The 15,771-nt window shown below is 36.0% G+C and overlaps 1 protein-coding gene across 1 annotated transcript in view; it reads left to right on the plus strand.

The window, feature by feature from the left end:
• Positions 1 to 583: 583 nt before the first annotated feature.
• The window catches only part of Nxph2 (neurexophilin 2), a 55,102-nt gene continuing 39,914 nt past the window's right edge, over positions 584 to 15,771 (plus strand). Inside the window, exon 1 of the mRNA XM_021194879.1 lies at positions 584 to 886. Within this exon, the coding sequence (XP_021050538.1) occupies positions 836 to 886 (51 nt within the window). The 5' untranslated portion in view covers positions 584 to 835. The remainder of the gene's footprint in view (positions 887 to 15,771) is intronic.

Below are 15,771 nucleotides of genomic sequence, written 5' to 3' on the forward strand. Positions count from 1 at the left end.
ACTAGGTTATTTATGGTTTTCCTCTCTTCTGTCTTCTCTAGCTTAGCCCTGGGGTAGGTATTACAGTGTCAGTTCACAGGTCTGCTGACTTCCTAAACAACTGGTCATTCCCAAGCACCCTCCGTTGTCCTGCCACTGGCACAATTTTATCTCTCCCAAGTTTCCTGTAAGCACCCAACTCCAGAAATCTGGCTAGCCTTCTCAGCAACAGGGGAACTTCTCAATCTCCAGGTAAGCTAGGGTTCCCCTATAAGACTGTGACTCATGCCACTTCCCTTTCATAAAATACCCTTCACTCCTCCCTATGCCTCGACCCTCATGCCTCCCCAGAACTCTGAATAACCTTCCTTACAAATTTTCTGAGAGCCATCACCGCGCATTCTTCTTGCATTTATCCAGGGAGAACTCTTCTGACTCCCTAACCAAGTGCCAGAGTCTCTGTGCGCCCTGCCCTAGGCACACCTAACAACTCCTATGCCGGGCAGAGCCCTCTGTCTGTGCAGAACTCTGCGCCCAGCTCCTGAACAAGAGCCTCTAGCTGTCCCGACAGTCTTGATAGTGGTTCCCAAGCTCTCAAATCCTCAGACTTCCAGCTGCTCACGACAGAGTCAAGGCGCAGTCTGAGAGAGTGTACTGAAGCCCTGCAGCTCTGCGGCTTTCCTACCACTTGAAAAAGGCTCAGGGCACGCAAACCACACCTCCTGCCCGTCCCTCCTTTTAGGCTCTCTGTCCACTGGCCGCTGGGTCCTCAACGTCCTTAGCTTTCAGGACGAAGTGGAGATGCGCGAGATGCTGATGAGAGAGCTCAGCTCCTGAGATCGCGCCAGCTGGCACGATGAGCTTGCGGCTGCTGCCTCTCCTTGTAGTCCCAGGCTTGCTGCAGCTGGTGAGTGCCTGGTCTGCAGTGCTGAGATACCTTTCAGTGGGAAATCTGTAAGGGACTTGGGAGCCAAGGTGCTCCTAGTGATCTCAGACTGTGACCAGAGTTCAGATTGCCTTACTGGTGGTGGGGAAGAAAGGTACTTTGGCAGGGGAACCTAGAAGCGAGTGGAAGGGCTTAGTGAGGTTTGGGGTGTACAGTTGCGGTAATGTAGGACAGATATATCTAAAAAATAAGTGTGAATTAAAAAGAAGCTAGGTGGCGGGTGCGGGCCAGGACTGATAGACTCGATCGGAGTGGGTTGAAAGACCTCCCTGCAGTCCAAAGAGGCCTGGTGATTCCTTTTTCCCCAGGTACTCTAGAACGAGAACACTTCTTCCAAAGCACGGTTAAATTTTAGATAAAGACTGATTTTAGAGACAGCTTATATTTCACTGTGTTCCATCTGGAGGTAGGAACTGAAATGGGGTTTCAACCAGCTAGAGACATAAAACAACTTTGATGGCCAGCTCCATGCAGTTAGCCGAATCCAGGGTCCCAGATTTTATGACCTGAACTACTGAGGCTGCAGAACAAAATAGAGGATGTTAAAAGATAATTCAGAGTGTTCTAAGGATATATGAGCTGCCTTCCGAATTCTCTAGGTTTCCTGACTGACTTTATGTTTTCCTAGTTAATTAGATTTAAGGTGGACCTAAAATAAAACCTTTAAAAAGTGACTTGACCACAATTGTAGAAATGAGTTTAAATGGCTCCAACTGTAATATTTCCCATAAACAGAATTTTTCTACTTATTTTGTGAGAATTTTTAAAGATAAAATAAGCTGAGTTGATAAATGTTGCAGGCAGCCTATGAAAAATGTGTGTACGCTCTTACACCTTTGCACAGCTTCCATGGTCTTGACATAGTCAGCCTTCTTAACATGTTATTATGTCTAATTAAATGGGATTACTGGGGACATGCACATTTGGGTACTCATTATACATTTATTCTTTTCTTGATAATCTTATTCAGTACATTGTTTTCTGTCACTTCATAAAGAAAATTATCATATGGATTTAATAGTATAACAAAATGAATATTGTTTCATGACATGATTTCAGCAGATGTCAAATTCTTACAGATTTTAATTTTTGGTAAAATGTACAATGGTAAAAATATCGCATTTGAATTTTAATAACTTATTAAATCTAGTTTATTGTAAAGTCTAGCAATGATTTAAAATAAATGTTCTAAATCATTTTGTGTTTATTACATTACAATCCTATAAAATCAGAATACTAGAAAGATAAAATTTTGTGTTCATTCTCATTATGTAATATCATCTCACTCACACACACACACACACAGATGTGTGTGTGTGTATTTTTTGCTTACCTTAATGAATTTGTAATTGTAATGTTTATTTAGTGTGATTGCCTCTTTTGTATTATCCAGAAGTGATATTTCATCACTGTCTTCCACTTATCAATCACAATTTCCCTCATACAGACTTGATCAATAAACATTAAAACACATTTTCCAGTCTGGGATCAATAGTCATCTTTTGTTCAGATGACTGTGCAGAAGAAAACAATATCAAGCCTGAGATATGGAGTGAATCTGAACTTTCAGACCAACTCTCCTTATGAATACCGTTAGTGTGACACCTTTAAAAAGGGCACTTGTACCCCAGTAAAAGTCATTCTCTCTGGCCTATTCTGAGACTGTGCTACCTGATTCATATTTAAGTACTTTTTATATACAAAACTGTCTCCTTTGGGGGAATTCAGTATGTTGTCTAATAGATTTTTCAAACACAATAGAAAATATTGCTTAATCTTTGTTTTCTCTGTTCCCTCAATTTTCTCTCTCTCTCTCTCTCTCTCTCTCTCTCTCTCTCTCTCTCTCTCTCTCTCTCTCTCTTCCTCCCTCCCTCCCTCCCTCTTTCTTTTTTTCCTTTCTTTTTCTTTCCTTCTTCCTTCCTTCCTTTCTTTCTTTCTTTTTCTTTCTCTTTCTTTCTTTCTTTCTTTCTTTCTTTCTTTCTTTCTTTCTTTCTTTCTTTCTTTCTGATATATGGTCCAGTTACACTTAACCTTGAAATGTGTAATTCTTGCAATCCCATGAATTAAGAAAAAACTGGACTTGTTATATACAATATGATGTGTCAGATTGCATTTGTCCAACATTTATGTATTCACTCGGTAATTAATACACCATGAATAATCTAGTTATTTATTGGTAACAATGAAAGATGAATATAAGCATGCCACAGATCTTTGATTCTGAAAGCCTCAGAATTGTCTTCAATTATTTATATATTCTGTAAACAACTGTACCTGAGGCATTGCTGGGTAAGATTTGGAAAAAGAATTACAACTGTACACGCTGGAATGAAACCCAAGGCTGAGTCAAGGTTTCTGTAAAGAATCTCATTTCTATCTTAGCCATAAGCATTTTTACTAGATAGAAGCTAATGTTTAATAACTGCTTTAAATATCATTCTCAGCTTTCATCCATGTAAGGTTACTTTCTAGGTATTGTTATGATATATTATTCAGCAAACTAATTTCTGGATTGATCTGGTGACTAAATTAATTAATTATAAGACATATCTTATAGTTTTGATTTGTACATAGTTACAATTTAAAATGTGGTATTTTAAAATTATTTTATTTAATGTACAAGATAATGTTTTTCAAGTAGCATATATGTTGAACAGGTGTATGATTTTATAACACAATTTTTGAATAAGTATTTTCAAATGTTTAAACCAGATATTCTAGCCAATGTTTTAATTTACTAAGTTTCTCTTTAAATATGTTGTTACTACTGATACCAATGATGATATGACCAAAATGGCAACTCTATTTTTTCAAATCTTAAAATCCTCTTAAAGAACAAAGTATTCTATAATAAGGGTATATTTTCATATAATAGAAAAATATCTAACGTATTATATTATTGATGAGAACTTACACTTTATGACATTCTAATTTTTGAACATTTTAATATGAATCCAGAAACAAATTAATATGGATCCAACTATCTGGTTCTCTGTGATGAGCATCAGTATGAAATTGTTACCTTTTAAAAATACAATCTAAAATGAATGTTTACTTATTTTACTGTAAATCCTCTAGGGAAAAATGTTTTCTCTCAATCAGTTAAGTTAAGAAGTTGAAGTTAGTCTTTCAGATGGCCATTCTTGTCTCTTTTCCTTTTTTAAACACATAGACCAGTGTTAGCAGAATGGGGAATTTTGTAAAGTCAAACCACAATGATGACCCAGCATCAGATTTGTATGTGTTCTTCTATATTCAGGTTATCTAACATATCATCACATTTTTTCTGCCAATTAAGACTATGAGATATAAGATACTTTACATATTTGTATTTGTATTCGTTCCTCAAAGAACAATGAACACTGTGTTAAAAGACTTGGATTCTCCTTACAAATCAGTTAAACATTCTATAAATATTACTACCTATTTTAACCCAGATTTTGTTCCAAGACTATTACAAACATTGTGGAAATAAGATTAAATAATGGTCCCAGATGTAAGAGAGTATGTGGCTTGGGTAGCACATTGAACAGCCTCAGATATAGATATCAAAAATGACATTATTGTGATAAAGGAAACAAAAAGCTATTTCAAATACCTACTATTTGGGGGGGGGGGGGGGGGGGATGGGTTCAAGATAGGGTTTCCCTGTGTAGCCCTGGCTGTCCTGGAACTCACTCTGTAGACCAGGCTGGCCTCAAACTCAGAAATCCACCTACCTCTGCCTCCCAAGTGCTGGGATTAAAGGCATGTGCCACCACTGCCCAGCTTCAAATATTTACTCTTAAGAACACATTTTGATAATGATTATCACTTTTCATCTTAGGAATCACATCTTTAGTTTTTTGCTGTACAATTTACACTACTTCTTTGGCATAAACATTGGAATAAATAAAACCTGTACATTGGGTTTAACCACACTGTAAATGAGACCTATGTAGAAGCATGCTTGAGAATAATTTTGTGCTGGTGACTCCTATTTCTGCTTATGGAAAAGGAAAACATAGTCTGAGGTAAGAAAATGTTTACTTATTACGCATATAATTAGCAAAATCAACAAAATATAAACTAAGACAGTACTTTCTTCTTCTTCTTCTTTTTTTGGTTTTTCAAGACAGGGTTTCTCTGTGTAGCCCTGACTGTCCTGGAACTCACTTTGTAGACCAGAATGGCCTCAAACTCTGAAATCCCCCTTCCTCTGCCTCCCAAATGCTGGGATTAAAGGCGTGAACCACCATGCTCAAGACAGTACTTTCAAGTGTTACAACATCTTTAAATGGCAAACTACTAACATCTACTCATTTCTTTCATTTAAATGAAAAGTGAATTGACACTCAAATGCTGATTATTAAATTAAATAATTTATGGTTTATTAGAGTTAGTTTTACGACCAGAAAACTAGCCAGTGTTTTCTCTACTATACTGCCTATTTTAATTGATATTATCTTTAACTTCAAAAGACATCAAAGGTTCAAATACAAATGTCACAAAATTAAAAAGGTAAAGCCAGCAACAATTCTAGTATGAATTATCAAGTGTGAAGAAAACCACTACTGGGTTTAACTGTAAACGATAATAAAAGGAAATAAACAATTAGTCTTGGGGTTTGTTTCTTAAATAACTTCACAGTAAAACTTGGCTTTCTAATGGTGGTGAGTTTGGTACAAATATACTGAATTAACACGCACAATACTTTTGTATACATTGTTTTGTAAAGTGTTCATGGTTACAATTTTTTAAATTATGACACATAATGGGCCATTTTAAAGTGCACCAGTTTATTTTAAGCAGTGTAGCATGTATAGTTATTCTCTGTAAATAATAATATAATGATATAAGAAATAATATAGGTTAATGTAGGAAAAAATTTGTAATTTCTGCTGGTTTTCATATGTGTGTTGTCTGTTCCAGAATTCTCCTCCTCATTTTCTTTAATGTTTAATGGTGAAAATGACTGATGAGTGTGAACCTGCACATTTTGCACAGTTAACAGGTACAATAAGTGAATGGGGAGTGAAGGAACCACTTAATTTTGTAGGGACCATAGCAAATATTAATAAAATTTGTATTTAGGTAATCTAAACCAGGAATTGATTTGGAACATTTTAAAGAGAATGGCTATTGAGATAGAAATGGAAGGAGAATTCAAAGGCATGTTGCTCTTGAGATGGTGACTCTGCAGGTTGTTCCTTATTTTCCACCAGCATTGATCTGCATCCAAGACCATTTGCTATTCATTTTAACTTAGATTTTACTGCTAGTTCTTACTTGAATATCTAAATCCAAGCACATCTCTTTTAAACCACCATTTTGATAGGTGTGCTAGCATGTAATGTTATACAGTTAGGACTATAGATTGAAAAACATCTTCCTGTACTCTACTTCATGGCCATCTTCAGAGTGGTGAAAGCTGTGCCTACTTTAGCAAGTGAAGAAACAAAAGCACCAAATATTTCAGAGACACAAATTGTCATAAAGAACTTGCTCAACAACTTCAACTATGGGTTCATGGCAGCATCCATTTGGTTGATGCTGAGTGTCATCTTTATAAAATACTCATGATTGAAACTTGGGAAAATGATATTGAAGGGAATTTCTCAAAAAGTCCCTGTTTTGCCCAGAAACTACACTAAGATGTTCCTAACTTCTTTGTTTGGTAATAGATTAGGCAAGTCTTGCAATAATGTCAAACAATTTAAACAAAATTAACAGTTCCTGTTTAAACAAAAGAAAATGTTCCTGAATCTAGAGTTCTATTTTGAGTTTAACTTTACCAAGTTTATTTCCTTTCCTAATGGTTCTCAGTTCATATACATATTTGATGCTAGTTTTATGGATGAGTAATGTACTTCCAGTTAGGAGCAGCAGAGGATTTCAGAGTACCTAGCTTTCAGAACTCTTAATTCAGCAGCCCAAAGCTACCATCTGTGGGGCTTTGCCAGTGTCCACACTTCAGTATCTTTCTCCCATTCTCAAAGACTTCCAGGGAAGTGCTTCCTGGATAAATCAGTTGCATTCAGGTGCTTACCTCAATGGCATCTACTTCAAGGGACTCTAGCTTAATGGTTTTGTTTCAGCTATAGTAGCCACTAATCTTGTCTTGTTTAAATAATTCTAAGTGCTATAATGATATTTTTCTAGATATTATTTGCATGCATGCTTTTGTCATGATATAAAGTATAATAAAGTTTCCTAACATGCTGGTATAATGCAGTGATATATTTGGAATTTTCTTATATTATGTAGAGCTGTCTGTTGTAAGAATTCACAGTATTCACGGCATCGATATATCAAAATATATAAGCAATATTTAGTTAATACTTAGATTTTTCATGGCTACAAAACATTTTTAACACTTATTTAAAGATTCCTAAAAGCAAAGGTGCTGGGCTAATCCTGAAAATAAGTAGCTTACATTTTCTTAAATAAGGGCTAGAGAGATGGCTCAGCGGTTAAGAGCACTGACTGTTCTTCCAGAGGTCCTGAGTTCAATTCCCAGCAACCACACGGTGGTTCACAACCATCTGTAATGGGATCTGATGCCCTCTTCTGGTGTGTCTGAAGACAGCTACAGTGTAGTCATCATATATATAAAATAAATAAATAAAATCTTTTTCAGAAATTTCTTAAATACAATTTTCTTTCTAAATAATTATAACAATATCTAATACTATTCACAGTGTAAACATGTTCATTTTTTAAAACTCTACTGTACTATCACATCGCATTGTTTAAAAATGTTATTTAAATTTTTTATTACAACTATTTGTATGTGTGTGTATGCATGTGTGTATATGTTGGGCTAACACATTCCACAGTGCACACATAGTCAGAGAATAAATTGTAAGAGGTAATTCTTCCATCATATTCATCTTGGTAATAAAATTGAGGTTGTCAAGCTTGCCAGCAAGTACAGTTGTCTTCTGAGCATTTTACCAGCTCCTAAGTATTCTAGACACCACGCATTACTTTTTCAATATTCTATTTTCAGTTGACTTCTTATAGTCTTTAAACTTGACAATTTCTTTTTAATATTGCAGTAGCACAAGTTTGCTTTATTGCTCTTGGATATTTTACATACTCAGGGGGTCATAAATCATATTTTATACTTCATACTTTAAAATTTACACTGAAATATAAATTTTATTATTAATAATTTTACTGTGTATTATATTTTACCTATTATATGTTATGTTATATAATAAAATATATAGTATATAGTAATATTTTTAATTTTTATATAGTTAAGTTTATATATATTGCACTTATGATTTACATTATTTTTAATAATTGATATTTGACATAACTATATTTTTTTCAAAAGGTCACATCATTTGCAAATGATATTTTTATTTAGCTGTTTTTATTGAATATTATGTCTTATTGAATTTAATTTGCTTACTACAATAGGTGGGTCTTAAAAATATTGTTAAATGAGAGTGAAAATAGGCATTGATCCTGGGTTTCCAAATTTAATAGTTTCTGAGAATCTATCAAGGTAAGCATATATTTTTATAGTTCATATTAAAATGAATTTATGCTATGAATAGAGACTAATTTGAGGTGCTTGTTACATATTTTACAAGACCACATAGTTTTCAAATATAAAGTTTTATATTTAAGAAACTCATAATAGACTTCCTAACATTACTCCTTTTTGAGAAAGCTGAATTTGCCTATAATTTAATAAGCTATAATCTGTGTATATTAGTATTTCACTGAAGAGTTAAGATTCTGTATTTGTGTGTAAATTATAGTAATAATGAAGCACTCAAGAGTCTGTGGCAGGATTGTTCTAGAGCTGTATGTAGTTACAGTGAAAGTGTTTGCCTAATGGAGATTCAGGGGGAGGAGGTAAAACAGTTGAATATTATTTTCCCCTTAGATGTTTGTCACTGTAACTTACTTGAGCCTTTTGTTTGGAGAGAGTAGACCTTTTACAAGCTTTATATTTATTCCATGGTTACCTATTCAGCTTTATTTTCAACTGTGATTGAAACCTTCCTATTGAATTTCAAGGAATATTGTGTGCTTTATTTTTTGAGGGTTGTTTAGCATAAAACTATGGGTACTGATACTTTGACTTTCAACGTTATATTCCATAATTGTGAATTTGTATACCATATTTCCCATTTATTTTAAATGTTTTGAAACAGTGGTGACTAAAGAATTACCTTTATTTATTCCTTAGGTCTACACTCTAAATACGTTTCTATAGCAATTTCCATAAAACTTTCTTTCTTTCTTTCTTTCTTTCTTTCTTTTTTTTTTTTTTTTTTTTTTTTTTTTTTTTTTTTTTTTTTTTTGGGTTTCTCTGTATACCTCTGGCTGTCCTGGAACTCACTTTGTAGACCAGGCTGGCCTCGAACTCAGAAATCCACCTGCCTCTGCCTCCCAAGTCCCAAGTGCTGGGATTAAAGGCATGCGCCACCACACCCGGCTTTCCATAAAACCTTCTAATTGGCCTTGACTGAATGAAGTTCTGGCTAAGAAGTGAGTATTCAGAATCACTTTCTGTTCAGGGCGGCCTTGCTCTTGACTGGCAGATGATGTGGTCCTACTTATGGGATAAAATGGTAGCAGTCCTAAGAGGAAAACTCAGCCCTGAGTGCCTCCAAAAATAAACTAGAGAGTACATACACTAGCAGCTTGACAGCACACCTAAAATCTCTAAAACAAAAGGAAGCAAATTTATCCAAGAGGAGTAGATGGCAGGAAATAATCAAACTCAGGGCTGAAATCAACCAAGTGGAAACAAAAAGAACTATTCAAAGAATCAACCAAACCAGGAGCTGGTTCTTTGAGAAAATCAAAAAGATAGATAAACTCTTAACCAGACTAACTAGAGGCCAAAGGGATAGTATCCTAAATAACAAAATCATAAATGAAAAGGGAGATAAAACAACAGAACTTGAGGAAATTCAAAACATCATCAGATCCTACTACAAAAGGGTACACTCAACAAAATGGGGAAACCTGGATGACATTGACAAATTTCTAGACAGAAACCTTGTACCAAATTTAAATCAGGATCTGATTAATGGCCTAAACAGTCCTATATCCCCTAAAGAAATAGAAGCATTCATTTACAGTCTCCCAACCAAAAAAAAACAAGGACCAGATGCGTTCAGTCCAGAGTTCTATCAGACCTTCAAAAGAGACCCAATTCCAATTCTCCTCAAACTCTTCCACAAAATAGAAACAGAAGTTACTCTACCCAATTCATTCTATGATGCCACAGTTACTCTAATACTTAAACTGCATAAAGACCCAACAAAGAAAGAGAACTTCAGACCAAATTCCCTTATGAATATTGATGAAAAATAGTCAATAAAATTTTTGCTAACCAATTCAAAGAACACATCAAAACAATCATCCATCATGATCAAGTAGGATTCCTTCCAGGGATGCAGGGATGGTTTAATATAAGGAAATCCATCAACCTAATCCATTATATAAACAAAATCAAAGATAAAAACCACATGATCATCTCATTAGATGCTAAGAAAGCATTTGACAAAATCCAACACCCATTCATGATAAAAGTCTTGGAAAGATCAGGAATTCCAGGCCCATACATAAACATAATAAAAGCAATATACATCAAACCAGTAGCCAACAATGGAGAGAAGATGGAAGCATTCCCACTAAAATCTCCCCACTTTCTCCCTACCTATTCAATATTTTACTTGAAGTCCTAGCCAGAGCAATTAGACAACAAAAGGAGGTCAAGGAGATACAAATTTGAAAGGAAGAATTCAAAATATCACTATATGCAGATGATATGATAGTATATACAAGTGACCCTAAAAATTGTACCAGATAACTCCTAAACCTGATAAACAGCTTCAACAATCTGGCAGGATATAAAATTAACTCAATCAAATCAGTGGCCTTTCTCTACACAAAGGATAAACAGGCTGAGAAAGAAATTAGGAAAACAACACCCTTCACAAAAGTCACAAGTAATATAAAATACCTTGGTGTGACTCTATCTAAGGAAGTGAAAGATCTATATGATAAGAACTTCAAGTCTCTGAAGAAAGAAATGGAAGAAGATCTCAGAAGATGGAAAGATCTCCCATGCTCATGGATTGGCACGATTAATATAGTAAAAATGGCTATCTTGCTGAAAGCAATCTACAAATTCAATGCAATGGCCATGAAAATTCCAACTCAATTCTTCACCAAGTTAGAAAGGGCTATTTGCAAATTCATCTGGAATAACCAAAAACCTAGAATAGCAAAAACTATTCTTAATGACATCAGAACCTCTGGCGGAATCTCCATGTCTGACCTCAAGCTTTACTACAGAACAATTGTGGTAAAAACTGCATGATACTGGTACAGAGACAGACAGGAATAGAATTTAAAACCCAGAAATGAACCAACACACCTATGGTCTCTTGATCTTTGACAAGGGAGCTAAAACCATCCAGTGGAAAAAAGACAGCATTTTCAACAAATGATGTTGACACAACTGGCAGTTAGCATGTAGAAGAATGCAAATTCATCCATTTTTATCTCCTTGTAAAAAGCTCAAGTCTAAGTTGATCAAGGAACTCCACAGAAAACCAGATATACTGAAATTTATAGAGGAGAAATTGGTGAAAAGCCTCCAAGATATGGCCACAGAGGATAAATTCCTGAATAGAACACCAATGGCTTGTACTGTAAGATGGAGAATTGACAAATGTGACATCATAAAATTGCAAAGCTTTTGTAAGGCAAAAGACACTTTCAATAAGACAAAAAGGACACCAACAGATTGGGAAAGGATCTTTACCAATCTGAAATCTGATAGGGGACTGACATCCATTATATATAAAGAACTCAAGAAGATTGACTTCAGAAAATCAAATAACCGTATTAAAAAATCCACTACAGAGCTAAACAAAGAATTCTCAACTGAGGAATATGGAATGGCTGAGAAGCACCTGGAAAAATGTTCAACCTCCCTAATCATCAAGGAAATGCAAATCAAAACAACCCTGAGATTACACCTCATACCAGTCAGAATGGCTAAGATCAAAAATTCAGGTGACAGCAGATGCTGGCAAGGATGTGGAGAAAGAGGAACACTCCGTTGATGGTGGGAGTGCAAGCTGGTACAACCACTCTGGAAATCAGTCTGACAGTTCCTCAGAAAATTACACATAGTACTACCGGAAAATCTAGCAAATCCTCTCCTGGGAATATACCCAGAAGATGTTCCAAGTTGTAATAAGATCACATGCTCCATTATTTTCATAGCAGCCTTATTTACAATAGCCAGAAGGTGCAAAGAACGCAGATGTTGGTCTACAGAGAAATGGATACAGAAAATGTGGTACATTTTCACAATGGAGTACTACTCAGCAATTAAAAGCACTGAATTCATGAAATCCTTAGGCAGATGGATGGATCTGGAGGATATCATCCTGAGTGAGGTAACCCAATCACAATAGAACTTACATGATATACACTCAATGGTAGGTGGATATTAGCCCAGAAACCTAGAATCCCCAAGATACAATTTGCAAAACACATGAAACTCAAGAAGAAGGAAGACCAAAGTGTGGATCCTTTGCTCCTTCTTAGAATAGGGAACAAAATACTCATGGAAAGAGTTACAGAGACAAAGTTTGGAGCTGAGATGGAAGGAAGGACCATTCATAAACTGCCCCACCCAGGGATCCATTCCACATAAAACCACCAAACCCATACACTATTGCATATGCCAGGAAGATTTTGCTGACAGGACCATGATATAGCTATCTCTTTTGAGGCTATGCCTGTGCCTGCCAAATATAGAAGAGGATGCTCACAGACATGTATTGGATGGAACACAGAACCCCTAAGAAGGAGCTAGAGAAAGTACCTAAGGAGCTAAAGGGGTTTACAACTCTATAGAAGGAACAACAATATGAACTAACCAGCCTCCCCCCACCCCCAGCTGTGTATGTAGCAGAGGATGGCTAGTCAGCCCTCAATGGGAGGAGAGGTCCTTGTTCTTGTGAAGGTCATATGTTCCAGTACAGGGGAACGCCAGGGCCAGGAAGCAGGAGTGGGTGGATTGTGGAGCAGGGCAGGGAAAAGTGTATAGGGAGCTTTGGGGATAACATTTGAAATGTAAATGTAGAAAATATCTAATAAAAAATCTTACAAAAAGAGAAAGGAATAGATTTTCAGTCCAATTTTTCCTATGAATATTGATTAAAAATAACTCAATAAGATACCTGCAAACTGAATCTAGGAACACAATATACAAAATTCTATCACTGTAGTCTACCATATAACTAAAAAGTAAAAAAATAACATGATCATTTCATTAGGTGCGAAAAAGCCTTTGACAAAATCTAACACCCCTTTATGTTAAATGTTTTAGACACATAAGGGGATGCAAGGCACATACCTAAACATTATAAAAAGCAATATATAGAAGCCAACAGCCAACATCAGATTTAACAAAGAGAAATTTAAAGTAGTTCCATTAAAATCAGAGACAAGACAAGTCAGCCCACTTTTTCCCTATCCATCCAATATAGTACTTGAATTTATAGCAATAAGATAACTAAAAGAAATCAAGGAGATACAAATTGGAAAAGAAGAAGTATTGCTATTTGCAAATGATATGACAAAATTCCCAAAAATTCTACCAGAGAACTCTTATAGATTATAAACAACTTTAGCAATGTGACTGGATACAAAATTTACACACACACACACACACACACACACACACACACACACACACACACAAAATCAGTAGCCCTCTTTTATACAAATGATACACTGGTAGAAAAAGACAGGGGCAGGGTGTGGTGGAGCATGCCTTTGATCCCAGCACTTGGGAGGCAGAGGTAGGTGGATTTCTGAGTTAGAGGTCAGCCTGGTCTACAGAGTGAGTTCCAGGACAGCCAGGGCTAAGCAGAGAAAACCCTGTCTCGAAAAAAAAAAAGAAAAAAAGAGGCAGGGAAACAACACCCTTTAAATAGCCATAAATAATATAAAATATCTTGGTGTAACTCTAACCAAAGAAGTGAAAGACCTATATAATAAGAACTTCAAGTCACTGAAAAAGGAAACTGAAGAAGTGTGCCCTTCCCCCAGCCATGAATAGGCTAAACAAACCTGGATGGTTTTACAACCTGGCTGGAGTCCTGCACCTGGCCCTGCCAGATTTGCATTTCCTAAGGAGCCTTAAGGAATTGACTGCTTGCAGAGCTTTTTTTGCAACAGAATACAGCTGAAACCAAGGGATGGGTTTTGCCTACATAAACTTAGAGGTGAAAATTAAACTTTGTGCATTGATCAGAAATCTTTGTCGTGGCTTCATTCTTCTCTTGCCTGCTTGTCCAATTTCATTCTCAGCCTCCCTTTCAGGTATACCCAGTTCTCTGTGGCTGCTGGAGGGCTAAGAAGAAGACTTCAGAAAATGAAAAGATCTCCCATATGCATGGATCTATAGAATTAAAATAGCAAGACATCTATTGATACCTATCAAAATCAAATTACAGATTCAATACAATTGCCATCAAAATTCCAACACAATTCCTTACAGTAGACCTTGACAACAATTCTCAGCCTCATATGAAAAACCAAAACAAAACACAAAACAAACAAACAAACAAACAAAAAACCCAACCAACCAAACAACCAACCAACCAACCAAAGGATAGCCCCAACAATTCTGAACAATAAAAGAACTTCTGGAGGTATGACCTCAAGCTGTACTACAGAGAAATATTGATTAAAACTGCATGGCCTTGGTACAGGAACAGAGAGGTTGATGAATGGAATCTAATAGAAGACCCTGAAATAAACCTACACATCTGAACACTTGATTTATGGCAAAGAAGCCAAAAATCATATAATGGAAAAAAATAAAGCATCTTCAATAAATGGTGCTAGTCTTATTATGTCTGCATGTAGAAGAATGCAAATAGGTCCATATCTATCATGCTGCAAAAACTCAAGTCCAAGTGGATAAAAGATTTCAACATGCCAGGCAGTTGGTGGCACATGCCTTAAATCCCAGAACTTGGGAGGTAGAGGCAGGCAGATTTCTGAGTTCGAGGCCAGCCTGGTCTACAAAATGAGTTCTAGGACAGCCAGGGCTTTACAGAGAAACCCTGTCTCAAAAAACAAAACAAAACAAAACAAAACAAACAAACAAAAGATCTCAACATAAAACCCTATATACTAAATCTAGTGAAATGGAAAGTGGGAAATAGTCTTGCACTCATTGTTACAGGAGACAACTCCCTGTCTCAGGCCCTAAGATCAACAATTGATAAATGGGACCTCATAACATTGAAAAGATTCTGTAAGGCAAAGGACACAGTCAATGGGACAAAATGGCAGCCTACAGACTGAGAAAGGAACTTCACCAACCCTATATCTGACAGAGGGCTAATATCCAAGGTGTATAAAGAACACAAGAAGTTAGACACCAACAACCCAAATAACCTAATTTAAAAAAATGGGGTACAGAGCTAAACAGAATTCTCAAGAGAGGAATCTTGAATGGTCAAGAATAATGTAAAAGAATGTTCATAGTCCTTAGTAATCAGGGAACTGCAAATTGAAAGGCTAAGATAAAAACCCCAAGTGATAGCACATGCTAACAAGTATGTGGAACAATGGGAACTCTCCTCCATTCCTGGTGGGAGTGCAAACTTGTATCACCACTTCGGAAAGCAATTCAGTGCTTGGTGCTTTCTTAGAAAACTGGGAACTGTATGGATTTGGTATGGATTGTTTTTTTGTTTGTTTGTTTGTTTTTATTAGAAACTTTCTTTATTTACATTTCAAATACTATCCCGAAAGATCCCTATAACCCAAACCCCCTATTCCCTACCCAC

Source organism: Mus pahari, chromosome 3 (assembly GCF_900095145.1).
Source record: "Mus pahari chromosome 3, PAHARI_EIJ_v1.1, whole genome shotgun sequence".
NCBI classification, from domain to species: domain Eukaryota; kingdom Metazoa; phylum Chordata; class Mammalia; order Rodentia; family Muridae; genus Mus; species Mus pahari.